This window comes from Contarinia nasturtii, unplaced genomic scaffold (assembly GCF_009176525.2).
Source record: "Contarinia nasturtii isolate CC-2019 unplaced genomic scaffold, AAFC_CNas_1.1 Cnas_scaffold_66, whole genome shotgun sequence".
Lineage (NCBI taxonomy): Eukaryota > Metazoa > Arthropoda > Insecta > Diptera > Cecidomyiidae > Contarinia > Contarinia nasturtii.
Window position 1 is genome coordinate 1 of NW_022197424.1, and position 11,747 is coordinate 11,747.

Here is an 11,747-nt window from a genome sequence, read left to right on the forward strand (position 1 = left end):
CGCGTGTACATAATCTGCTTATTTTAACATCAACGAAGCCAAGTTTTACATCGCTTTTAATTGCAAAATGTGATTTCTAGCAATCAGTGAATAGACTGAGCCAACAGATAAAGCAGCTATTTTCGCAGCTCCTATTCACAGGCGCTATTTTGTACAAAACACATACTGACTGCGATTTTATGATACAATTCCAAACGAAATGTCCGTAATGTAGAACAATATTGATTTTTTTATATAAAAAATATATGCTTAAATCAATCTTTTGTTCTACATTTCGAACATTTCATTCGGAATTGTATCATAAAATCGGTGTCAGTATGCAATATGCAGTGCACAGGGTCAGTCTATTCACTGCAACAAGACTAGTGACCTACGCAAATATATTAATTGATCTTTGTTCGAGAAATCGCTGATGTATTTGTATTGCGCATTTTAATTCTGTGCAGTGATCATTTCAATAAAGTTACTGTAGTTTCTTCTGAATCGTGTTCGAGAATACATGAAGGGAGATTTGGATTTTCAGTTTAATTTCTTGTGGATATTCTTGTGCAAAAGTTTTCAAAATATTTCCACAATAAATCCAATCATTGTGATGTTTTGTTTCACAACTGTATTTTTCGCCATTCTAGTTAGTGTTTCTTCGGGTAATTGTGCAAAAAGCTTAAATTCAGTCGTTTTTTCTATTCGACTAATTAAAACCATTTTATTTTAGCACCTCAAGCAACATCTCAGATAAAATCAGTGTAAGAGAAGACAAATTATTTTTTTGACACCAAATTACATTGTTTCACGGTCAAGCAACGGTCCCTTATCTGCATATACTAGTATAGAATATTCATTTCATTACTGCGTGATAACCACGAATTAAGAAAGACGTTGTTCGTGTCGTTGTTTCATCGGATGATTGTGTGCTTTAAAAATATTATAATATGAAGTCGTTTTGTTTCGAATTTGCAGCACAAATGCGATGAGTTTGCACAAAATCGAAGAACTTATCAAGAACGGGTCAAATGTCAATTCCAAAGATGATAACGGTGACTTTCCAATTCATGTTGCAAGTGCATTGGGTAGAATTTTTTTACATTTAAATTTCGCGAAAAATATTTATTTGTTAAAGCTAAAAAAAATTCTCTTTTCCTATTGACGTCAACGATTTGTTCGTTTGATAATCATGATTTTCAATATAAACATGTATTTTAGGTGAACAACCGGTTGTTGATGCACTTATTAAGAATGGAGCCGATGTCAATGTATTAGACAAGGATGGAAGAACACCGTTACATAGAGCGGTTTCGGAAGGTAAAAAGATCCATTTTGTACAAAAATAAGTTAAAGAAGGAGTCAAGTGAGTCCAGTAATAAAATAGTAAATGTGGTCGAAGAGCATGATGAGTTTAATCGTTCCTCATTTAAAATAAATATTCCAATTACAGGTCATGTTGAAGTGGTTGAATTGTTAATTGAGAACAATGTTAATATTAGCATACGCGCAGCGAATGGAGAGAGTGCAACGGATATTGCTCTTAAAAGACTAAATGAAACCGAAACCAGCAGCTCAAATTACTCAAGTAATAAAATCTTTGCAATGATTTCAAATATGAAGACAACATAACAATCCAAATATTTTATATTTTCTAGGCGTTCAAAATTTATACAATGAGCTTCACAGAGCTAGAACATCGTGGAAAAGTAAATTTGGTGCTTAAAACAAAATGATCTTATTTTCATTGACTTTTTATTTACTTACAGCCTGCAAAGCCTATACTTTTGAGCGAAGTAATCGAATTTTAAACGGTGAACCTGCTGAAGAAAGAGAGTTTCCGTGGATGGTAACATTGAGTTTTGGCACATTTTCATATAGCTTCTAATATCGCGCTTTATAATTTTACGGATATAGGCTGCTCTCGGTTACCTTTCCACCAACTATAGAGTGACTTTTGACTGTGGCGGTACGGTCATATCGGAAAACTTCATCCTGACAGCCGCGCATTGTGCAAGAACACAACGGCCTCCGATTGTTTGCCGTTTGGGTAAAGTGAGTAAAGCTTTTATTTTCAAATTTTTCAAGTATATTTAGTGAGAGATGATCAAATTGATTAAAAATGACGATTTTCAATTTCTCTTATTTAAAATTAGTTAAAACTGGTTGATACCGATGATGATAATGACATACATAGACCCACCAATGTCGCGATTAAGGTAATTCAATCAATATTCGACTGATTTGCGATCAAAATTTGGCATTGAAAAAATTGTTTTTATCAAACAGCAAATCATTCGGCATCCATTTTATTCGCATTTCACCAGAAAGAATGACATAGCTCTTATAAGAGTGTCACCCATTCAATTTTCCAATAATATTTCGCCGGCATGTCTTCATACCGATCTTCGTGATGAGCATCCTGATGTAAAACTAGTCGTGACAGGATGGGGCAGTACCACATCAGATGGTAAAAATACAATTTCTCTTTTACTTTTATTCGAAAAACTAACGTTTTTTCTCTGAAAAAAGGCGCGGAATCTCATAGGTCAAACGATTTACTAAAAGCACAGTTGATAACTGTGCCTTTGTCGCAGTGTAATGAAAAGTTCAAGGAGTATCAAAGTCTTGCGAATGATCCGACTCTTAAAAATATTGGTCAGAGTCAGTATTGTGCATATGATCCACAAGGTCGAAACGATAGGTAATAATCAATCATTATTTGCTATAAAAAATGTTGACATTATTAAAATTCGTTTTGTTTTTAGCTGCCAAGGGGACAGCGGTGGACCACTGCAGCTTAAAAGTCCGTACGAAGCTTCGCCAACGATCGTTGGTGTTGTTTCCGTTGGACTTGGATGTGGCGCATTTCCGGGAATTTACACTCGAATCGCATATTATCTTGACTGGATTGAACCGATCGTTTGGCCATTAGGTTTCATCCCCAAAGTAACAAACAAGTGATATTTACTCGATTAACGAACCATTTATGTCAACATCTTCAGGGACATTTATACAGAAAAATAGCTTATGTGCCGTTAGATGAAATATAATCTTTCCGCCAGCCTTTTCTCTGTGCTTACGATGGTCATTGCAATGGACACCGATGGTCATTCAATATACTTTGAGAAATTCGTTCCATAAAAGGTGAAATTTGGATGCAGCGCGGAAACTGTTACTTAGGTATTTTACCTGCCTTCTCATTCTAAAGACAAACTCCAACAGAGTTTGTCAAAATTCAACAGATTTTCTTCGATTCGAAAGCTTTAAAGTTCAAAAGTTTGATAGTAGAAAATCTGTTGACCTTTCCTGCTAATCAATAGCCTTTAAGATAGGAAAAGAGCATTTAATATTGAATTTATTTACATTATTGTTAAAAATTTTGCTATGTAGATTTAATTTTCTTAAAATGACTTATATATTTATATTAATTGATTTAGACATAAAAACGAAAGTGATGTATGCAATATTCGTTGGCCAAAAAAAGTTGTACGATTGAATCTAAATAATAAGCAACTCTGGTATAAATGGATGGCAGATTTGATGTATAGACACTACAAGACAATTCCAATAATTGTTTTAGTGTCTGTTTAAATCGGGTGGAAATATTGTAGGGGTCCTTCGCTGTCTCCTTGGCAACTATCTAATCGTTTCTTCCTTGTGGATCATATGCACAATACTGCCCTCCATTTATACCATTTCTATGAGTCAAATCATTCGATGGACGGAACAAATCTATGAGCGTAGATTTACATTCCATGGCATCGATACCGACTCCATTTTGAGTAAGCTACGCGAGACCTTAAAATTAGAAGAGAATTGGTTAAATTTAGCTTCTTCATGTCTTCAATTAAAAGATAGCAACTTACGGTTAGGTGATGTAGATCCACAGTCGGTAACAGTAGGATTTACCTGTGATGGTTTGTCACGTAAATCTGTTTGCAAACATGCTGGTCTAATATATTCTGAATATATGATTGCATTTTTGACTCGAATCAAAGTATCATTCACTTTGGTTAGTCTCGAATGTTAAGGATAAGGATCTGCTATGTTCAAAATAATTCAATTAATTATGTCACTTTTTATACGATATATATAAATAAATGTTTAATGATTACCTTTATATCACGATTTTGTGCTCTTTTCAACATGTAAGTAGGTACAAAATCTGTTATAGTATAAAATACTTTACCTCACACACTCGGTGCGTGTGGAAAAGTAATAGTAATGTTGGAAGAAATATGGGATTTTTCACCATACTTAAACCTTAGTGGAATTCAACAGAATACCACTCTTACAAAAAATAAAAGAAATTTCTTGTGAACATTGTCAGCTCTGAAATTGAACGCTGACTACAGCATCTTGTCGACCAACCTACATTTATATCATCGAAAAATATTGATAGTGAAATGAAAGTGCACAATGTTATTGGATGCTTTTGCTCATATTGAAACGATTTAATGTCATATTTGATAAGACATTTGTTGTGTATAAAGTTAAGATTGTGTTGTTTTTTTACTCTCAATGACGCCTGACGTCCAATGATGGAACGGATGTTGAAATCTGCGAATGCCTGATAGCTTACAATGTCAAATAGATAAGGGAAAATAACAGAAGGCGATTTGGCGACGTCCTTTTCTCTGTTTTATTTGCGACAAAAAAAAAATCTTTAATTGTTGGTAAAAACCCAGTTGATGCAATCATGATTCTTACATCACTCAAATATATAGATGATAGAGTAATTATTACTCAATGTACCATCAAATGAATTCGCAATTTAATAAAAATTTGAATGAAAGGTTTCTTTTGGCTAAAAACTCAATAGAGCAAAATAGATAAATGTTTTTAGTATCTTTTGGATCAAAATGTAAGGTTTTATTGAACAATTTGACAAAAAATATTCATTTAGTTATGGACTGCTTGACATGCATTAAATTCAATATATGACACATGCAACTAAAGCCAACAAAGCAGCGCTGAAGCTTACATTCAATTTATAAATGAACCGCTTAGAATAAAAGTAGATAATGGTAGAAAGTTAAAAAAAAATCTCAATCATGAAGTTCTGTGAAAATAATACTCAATCAAGAAAAAATTAAAAATAAAAGTCGATCAAAAAATGAGTAAAAATAATACTCAATCAAGGGAAAAAGTGAAAATAAAAGTCGATCATAAATTATATTTTCATTTTAATCTCACTCATTTGAAAAAATTCGATCATAATATGAGTAAAAATAATACTCAATCAAGAGAAAAAGTGAAAATAAAAGTCATACATAAAATGAGTGAAAATAAAAGGCAAACACAATTTATGATCGATTTTTATTTTCACTTTGTTTCTTGATTGAGTATTATTTTCATAGCACTTTATGATTGAGATTTTTTTTAACTTCCTACCATTATCTACTTTTATTCTAAGCGGTTCAAATTAAGATTATATATTAAATTATTGTGTGAGTAGGGAATGATTTCAGAAATAAAGAGAAAAAAAAATCACTTAAAATGTTTTATTCATTTTTATCTATACTGTAAGGTCGAAAACTTCGGATACCCACCGCTAACCCCAACTTCCACACATTCCTGATTAAATTGGTTTTACATTCAAGCATTTTATGGTGAAACACATTCAATATGCTGTTTTGTGTGCCATCTACGAACGTGTAGTACAAAGCAAGAGAAAAAACATTTGAAAGTGCTTAAAAACTTAAAATGTTTTGTGTGTTCATGTCCAATGGACATTGTCCATTAAAGCAAGCACGAATGAAAAAAGCCTGTGTGTTATTCATATTAACTTAATATCGTTTACGAAGATTGATATGTTTTTTTGTCAATTGCTCTAATTGAAAATTGCGAGCAAAATGTCATGTCGCAAGTGATTTACGCCTTTTTTGTATGTATTAAGATAGAACATAACAAAGTTAAATAAAAAAGGTATAGACTTTTGTTCGGTTCTCTCGTCAAATCCATTCAGTTGTTTTATACTTGCAGTCATAAGAGCATGACTGTTCTCGTCTTATTTGATCAGAATAATTTACCAAAAGTCTCACCATTACTCTCCGTTGTTAGTACATCAGTTGGTTTCAGCAAATCGGAGGATGAAATTTTCATTTGTGATCGTTCTTCTCCTTGGTGCGAGTCTTCTTACTGAAAGTATACAAGGTAAATTAATAGGCATAATCAATATTGAAAAACTTACGAAACGGTGAAATCAACTGTCGATCAGTCTGATATAAAAGAAATATATATTTCATTTTTCGACAGAAAATTGTTTCTTCTTCAGTGCTTTCTCAGAAGATGATTTTAAGAGTAATAGAACTGTAATCATATACAATGCCATTAAATCAGGTAATTCGAATACGAATTTTTTTCCAATTATTGAAGTAAAAAAATGCTTCTTTGACAATACTGTAAATATGAACATTTTTTTACATATTACAGAAATAATTTTTTGAAATGTATATATAATCCACAGCAGATCAAAGCGATGACTCACAAAATATCAATATCGATCTTTTTGATTGCCTTTCGCTTGACCGTTTAATAGCATTGGGTATATGCAAACGAATGGAACCAATTGTCGGCAACTATATACGAACCCATTATTCTGCCATTCAATCATTGTGTAGAGAAGATGACATTGTTACAGATGATAAAAGAATGAGACTGAACGGTTTGGCCTCTTATATGAAGAAATTTATATTCCATTATTTGGAAGTATTGCAAGAACATCCGAGTCAAACATATATGGACTTCGATCGATTCAAATGGCTGGAAGAAATTTTACTTACGCGAGTTACACTGACAGACAATGGTATTGAGCGTATTAAACCGCTTTTAGAGAAAGTACAGACATTGAAATTAAATTTTCCACATTATTTTGACAAAACGAAAGAATTTTTCGACAGTTTCTTACAATTTTGCCCAAATGTGAAGCGACTGTGCATCCAAGCTATTAGATCCGATACCATCGTTGGCAGCGATAATCGTTGGTTGCTTCGAAAGTATCCAACGCTTGAACATTTTGAGTTAGAAATAATCAATCGATCGGAACCAATTGCCGAGTTGAAGACATTTTTTGAACAAAATCTAAGCATCAAACATTTGGCACTGAATGTTGAAACGATTTTAGAAAATTCCGAAACGATTAAAAACATTCAACAAAAGTTCGATGTGTTGAGCATTTTTTTCTGTCACACAAATACATTCGAATTGGCCAGAGATGCTTTGAATAAATTGTATGGAATGGGAAAATTCAAGGAATTGCATGTGTATTTTCATGTTTTATACAATTCAATATTTGATAAAACAGCCGTTGATCAATTGAAATCGTACAATGGACTTACTAAATTATATGTACGTGGTCTGGATGATGGAGTGGATCTATCCCCTTTGATAAATTTGAAGAAATTATGTCTTGATCGGGCTTCAGATATTGAGAATATGAAGGAGCTGGCTCAAACTCTCATCAATCTTGAAACAATTCAATTTATCAGGGCCGAATTAAGAGACATTATGCCGTTCATAAAAGAGTCAGTGAAATTGAATAAGATTATCATTTATAACGAAATTGATGCAAATACTTTCAAATTAACTGCATTGAACGACGCGCGAATGAAACTGACAGGAGCGAGAAAAATAACGATGTATGTCAGAGAAGACAATTACTTGACTGCAAAATGGTCAAAAACTGGCACCAAATTGAAATTCATTGAAGTGAAACGACGAGCTTCTCTGGAACTCAAGCACGATTTTGATTATAATGATTATTGGGATGAAATATTTTGAATATTTTGTTCGAATTTTTTTCATTTTTGTTTTTTCCAGAGTATCCTGATTTGCTGCTGCTCAGCATATAGCTGAGAGCTGAGAAATGCTGAGCTCGTGCGGCTAACACATACGAAACGGATGCACGATACATATTCCCCTTTCGCTTCGTATGTGCTGCCGTTGACGCTATTGCCGGTACAACGGTTACACACTATACCAGCGAACATACGAAGTGAAAGGGGAATATGCATCGTGCATCCGTTTCGTATGCGTTAGACGTACACTTTCAGAATATATGAAAGACTGAGAGCAAAAACAGCACGTCGCATCTCATCTCTTGCTTTCACTTACGTAAGCAAAATAACGAGGGATGCGACGTGATGTTTTTCTCGCAGCTTCTCATATGTCGGTCGCAACACAATTTCAAACTCAACTGGTTACTAAGTTTTGAGTTTTGAATTGAACGTCCAATCAACTGTTTATAACCGTTTAAACGGGGAGAATGCATGTGTGCGTGCCATCCGTTTCGTACGCGTTAGCCGTACGAGTTCAGCATTTCTCAGCTCTCAGCTATATGCTGAGCAGCAGCAAATCAAGATGCTCCGGTTTTTTCCAAAACAACATTAAAAGAATTGAAAGAAGAATGTTAAGAATTTCGGGTTGAATTTTATTGCTTTATTATAATGTTATATTTGGCGTGAAATATAAAGAAAAATACTTTAATTGAAAATTTATGGATTTTTATTTTGGTTTCATACGTTTTTGGAAATGATAGAGATCACAATCATTACAAATCATCACTTATCATTACGAATATTCTACGTTCAAATACCTTTCCCAATGCAGCAGATCTGATATTCAACCAACATGCTTTACATTTGAAGTGAAAATATTTTGTTTGATTTTCAATACCTGTGGGTCCCAAATCAGTAAAACGCATTTTTTTTTTAAATTATTTCTATATTTTCCTAAATAATGTTCGAAAAAAGAAATCATTTTCAATCGAACACTGGTTGTAAGTAGTTTCCACAAATGGGAAAGTTCGGTGGCGGTGGTACCATATCACTTCTATTGCCAACTTTAAGAATAGATGTCATACCGGTGTGCATATGCAATTCAAAATGGCAATGAAAAAACCAGTATCCAGCATTACATGATCGAAATCGAATTTTTACATATCCACCGGCCGGCACCGTTACCGTATCCTTTATAACTGGTAATTTTGTTGAATTTTTATACGATGTTTGACCATTTAGCAATTGTTCCTGTGTTACCATTTCAATTACTTGAAATCTATGGCCATGCATATGTATTGGATGACTTACAGTCTCTGAAAACAGTTTGCTATCATTATGTTGTTTGAATCAATTGCAATCAATTTACCAAGTAAATCGTAAAAATGAAATTCATACACTTTGCACAATTCCAGTTCGATTAAATGAATGCAGTAACAAACAGAATTGATCTTACAATCCGGTGGTAAATTATCTTTACTACAGTACGTAATATCGGTGTCATCTTGTGTAAGGATCGGAAGTGGTGGCATCGTGCTTGAAATATTATTTATCGATGTGATAAAGGTAAAATTTTGATAACTTAAGAAATGCGAAGTTGAAATCGAGTCAGATCGGTCGAAATGTTTTATAAATTGAAAGGTATACACTTTGGACACAGGGTACTGCAATTCATCTCTCAAATTTTCTACGGTTGATGGAGGTGCTTTTGACTCTAAGTCGGTAATACAATAGTCTTCGGATTGTCCACATTGAGTCGTCGCATCATTTAATGTCTGAAATCGATACAACATATTTAATGATTTACACAACGATTTATCGTTTGAAAAAAAGCCACATATATACAATTTTTTCGATTTTATCCAAAATTTGATAGTCTGGTCGACTTTCCAGCGGTTCATGGTCTGAATTTCGAGGTGAAAACTCGGAAAAATCATTCAAGAAGATGATGCGAGCATATCCCTGGAGTTTATTCCGCCGGCATCCACCAAGACCACGAATTATGATCAATGATTCATCTGTAAATGTAGTGTTTTCAAGAGAAAATTAAATTTATGGCAAATTAATACGTATTTAAACTCGATGTGCAAATCTCATCAAAGCTAGGCAAGTAGCAGAAAAACCATAATAACATGATTCGAAGGTTCCTTTGGAGATGAAAATAAACTCACGAATGTTTGGGTCCTTTGTTGCGTGCATGACGATATCAAATCTTTCACCAGCGGAACTAAAGAAGGTATCGACAGTGACAGGCTCCACCGGTGATCCATCAAGGGCGATAACAGCCATTTTGTGTCCCTTTATCTGATGGAGAGGAAAAAAAAATATAAAAGAAAAAAAAAGAGGGGGAGGTTGCGTTCATATGAACACCATGGATATAAGCCGTCAAAATCGTTTTTTTTTTTTGAAAAATTGAAGTATTTCGAAACGCCCTAAAATTTCTCGGAAAATTGAAATATTTGATTTCACCCTTTAAAGGTTTAATACTCATGTAAATTTTGATAAAAATCGGTCCCAAAAATTGATTTGGAGCGGAGAATTTGGTTGGTCCGAAGGTACCATAAGACGGGATCATCACTTCGAGACCCACCGTCGTAACGATTAAATACGTCACTATTCAATACATACGGAAAATTCAAACTGACAATTGCTTGATGCAGCATTATCAATACGAAAACGATGTCTCATTCCTCTGACCGCATAAAATACGGCTATCGGTGCATATGGTTCGTATCCACTATCTGGTTCGATATAATTTCCAAAACCATTGATCAGTATACTGGCTGGAGAAGATCCATATTTATGTGGATTGCTCGGTAATAAATCTTCGGCCAAAAAGTTATTCCAACCGCTGAATAATATCGTATGCTCACTTAAATCAGTATCATAATATTCGGCATTCGGATCATTTTGTTCGCGAACATTTAATTTACCCACAATTCCATTCATACGATGTAAACCGGAATGTGCATGATAGTACTGTGTACCAGACTCATGTACATGGAACATATATCGAAAAGTATCGCCGGAAAATATCGGACACTGTGTTACCATTGGCACACCATCCATCCAAGGTGTTTCACTTTGATGAACACCATGCCAATGGAACGATAACTCGGTACCTGGAAATTAAATTAGGGTCCGAAATCATAAAAAAAACTCGATTAAATCCGAACATCGCACCTGGCATATGATTTGTAACATCGACAATGACTCGATCATCTTCACAGCAATTGATTGCAGGACCAGGCAGTTGTCGATTAATTGTCATTATGTTGCGCCTGACTCCATTCGCAGATATACAGCCTTCTTTGAAACAATCACCAATCACACCTCCCGCACAGTTTCCACATAGCCTATAGAGCACATTTTATAGATTTTCAGGAAAGTGTACAAAGAGTCAATTCATACCTTGACATTGTGTCATAGTGTTCTATTTTAAATTCATAATAACACGTCATTGACGTACCATTACATGGACGGTAACAACTTTTGCCATCATTATACGTTGTATTTTCTACAATATAATTTTGAAATGGTAAAAAAGACATTTTCTGAAAATACAATTTCCAAAGGACGATTACATACCTTGACCGTATTTTTCTTTCAATTCATTTTGACTTAAAGGAACCGCACCGAAGGACAATGAAATTAGCAACTGAAAAACAATCAAAGTTGATTTCATTGCAGAAAATTTATTATAATTTTTTTTTTGCATGCAACAATACAAATTTATTGGTAAAAACTGACGCCAAATATTTCAATTCAAGCCATTATATGCAATAAGATTTTTTGAAACACTTTAATAAAGGGGGTAGATAAAGAAATCACGATAAAACGTGTAACATTTGAATTTTAATGTAGAGTCGTGTACTTTCATAGAACATAAATGTTTGTTTTCGATTTAATACCAAGTCTTCAGGTTAAATAAAAGAAATACAAGTTCTTCGATCAACAAATTTTATTTATTTTCTCTATAAACATGAC

General features: G+C 33.8%; 3 protein-coding genes and 1 long non-coding RNA gene across 7 annotated transcripts; 2 read left to right on the forward strand and 2 right to left on the reverse strand.

Annotated features, from left to right (window-relative positions):
* The first annotated feature begins 101 nt into the window (after positions 1 to 101).
* LOC116336602 (serine protease persephone-like) lies at positions 102 to 4,104 on the forward strand. Of its 2 annotated transcripts, none has more exons than XM_031760593.1 (12): positions 102 to 644; positions 713 to 743; positions 958 to 1,067; positions 1,201 to 1,299; positions 1,433 to 1,567; positions 1,638 to 1,688; positions 1,749 to 1,828; positions 1,897 to 2,034; positions 2,136 to 2,198; positions 2,269 to 2,449; positions 2,512 to 2,683; positions 2,748 to 4,104. In XM_031760593.1, the coding sequence occupies exons 1-12, from the start codon at positions 500 to 502 to the stop codon at positions 2,941 to 2,943; spliced, it is 1,401 nt and encodes a 466-aa protein (XP_031616453.1). In that variant the 5' UTR covers positions 102 to 499; the 3' UTR covers positions 2,944 to 4,104. The 2 variants fall into 2 exon arrangements, with proteins under 2 accessions (XP_031616453.1, XP_031616535.1); XM_031760675.1 differs by having other exon boundaries at positions 958 to 1,034.
* Positions 3,352 to 4,321, reverse strand: LOC116336711. Of its 2 annotated transcripts, none has more exons than XR_004200732.1 (3): positions 4,098 to 4,321; positions 3,849 to 4,025; positions 3,352 to 3,780 (listed from the first exon to the last, which is right to left on the reverse strand). It is a non-coding gene; the product is annotated as an uncharacterized LOC116336711 (long non-coding RNA). The 2 variants fall into 2 exon arrangements; XR_004200730.1 differs by having other exon boundaries at positions 3,353 to 3,780; positions 3,849 to 4,022.
* A 1,667-nt stretch (positions 4,322 to 5,988) lies between these two features.
* LOC116337044 lies at positions 5,989 to 7,838 on the forward strand. Of its 2 annotated transcripts, none has more exons than XM_031761368.1 (3): positions 5,989 to 6,138; positions 6,241 to 6,324; positions 6,452 to 7,838. In XM_031761368.1, exons 1-3 carry the CDS (start codon positions 6,075 to 6,077, stop codon positions 7,762 to 7,764), a joined length of 1,461 nt encoding a protein of 486 aa, XP_031617228.1. In that variant the 5' UTR covers positions 5,989 to 6,074; the 3' UTR covers positions 7,765 to 7,838. The 2 variants fall into 2 exon arrangements, with proteins under 2 accessions (XP_031617228.1, XP_031617312.1); XM_031761452.1 differs by having other exon boundaries at positions 6,455 to 7,838.
* Positions 7,839 to 8,744: 906 nt separating this feature from the next.
* Positions 8,745 to 11,445, reverse strand: LOC116352166 (laccase-2-like). The gene is made up of 8 exons (XM_031784593.1): positions 11,349 to 11,445; positions 11,172 to 11,277; positions 10,944 to 11,116; positions 10,389 to 10,882; positions 9,932 to 10,064; positions 9,606 to 9,778; positions 9,130 to 9,535; positions 8,745 to 9,076 (listed from the first exon to the last, which is right to left on the reverse strand). Exons 1-8 carry the CDS (start codon positions 11,443 to 11,445, stop codon positions 8,745 to 8,747), a joined length of 1,914 nt encoding a protein of 637 aa, XP_031640453.1.
* Between the last annotated feature and the right edge of the window lie 302 nt (positions 11,446 to 11,747).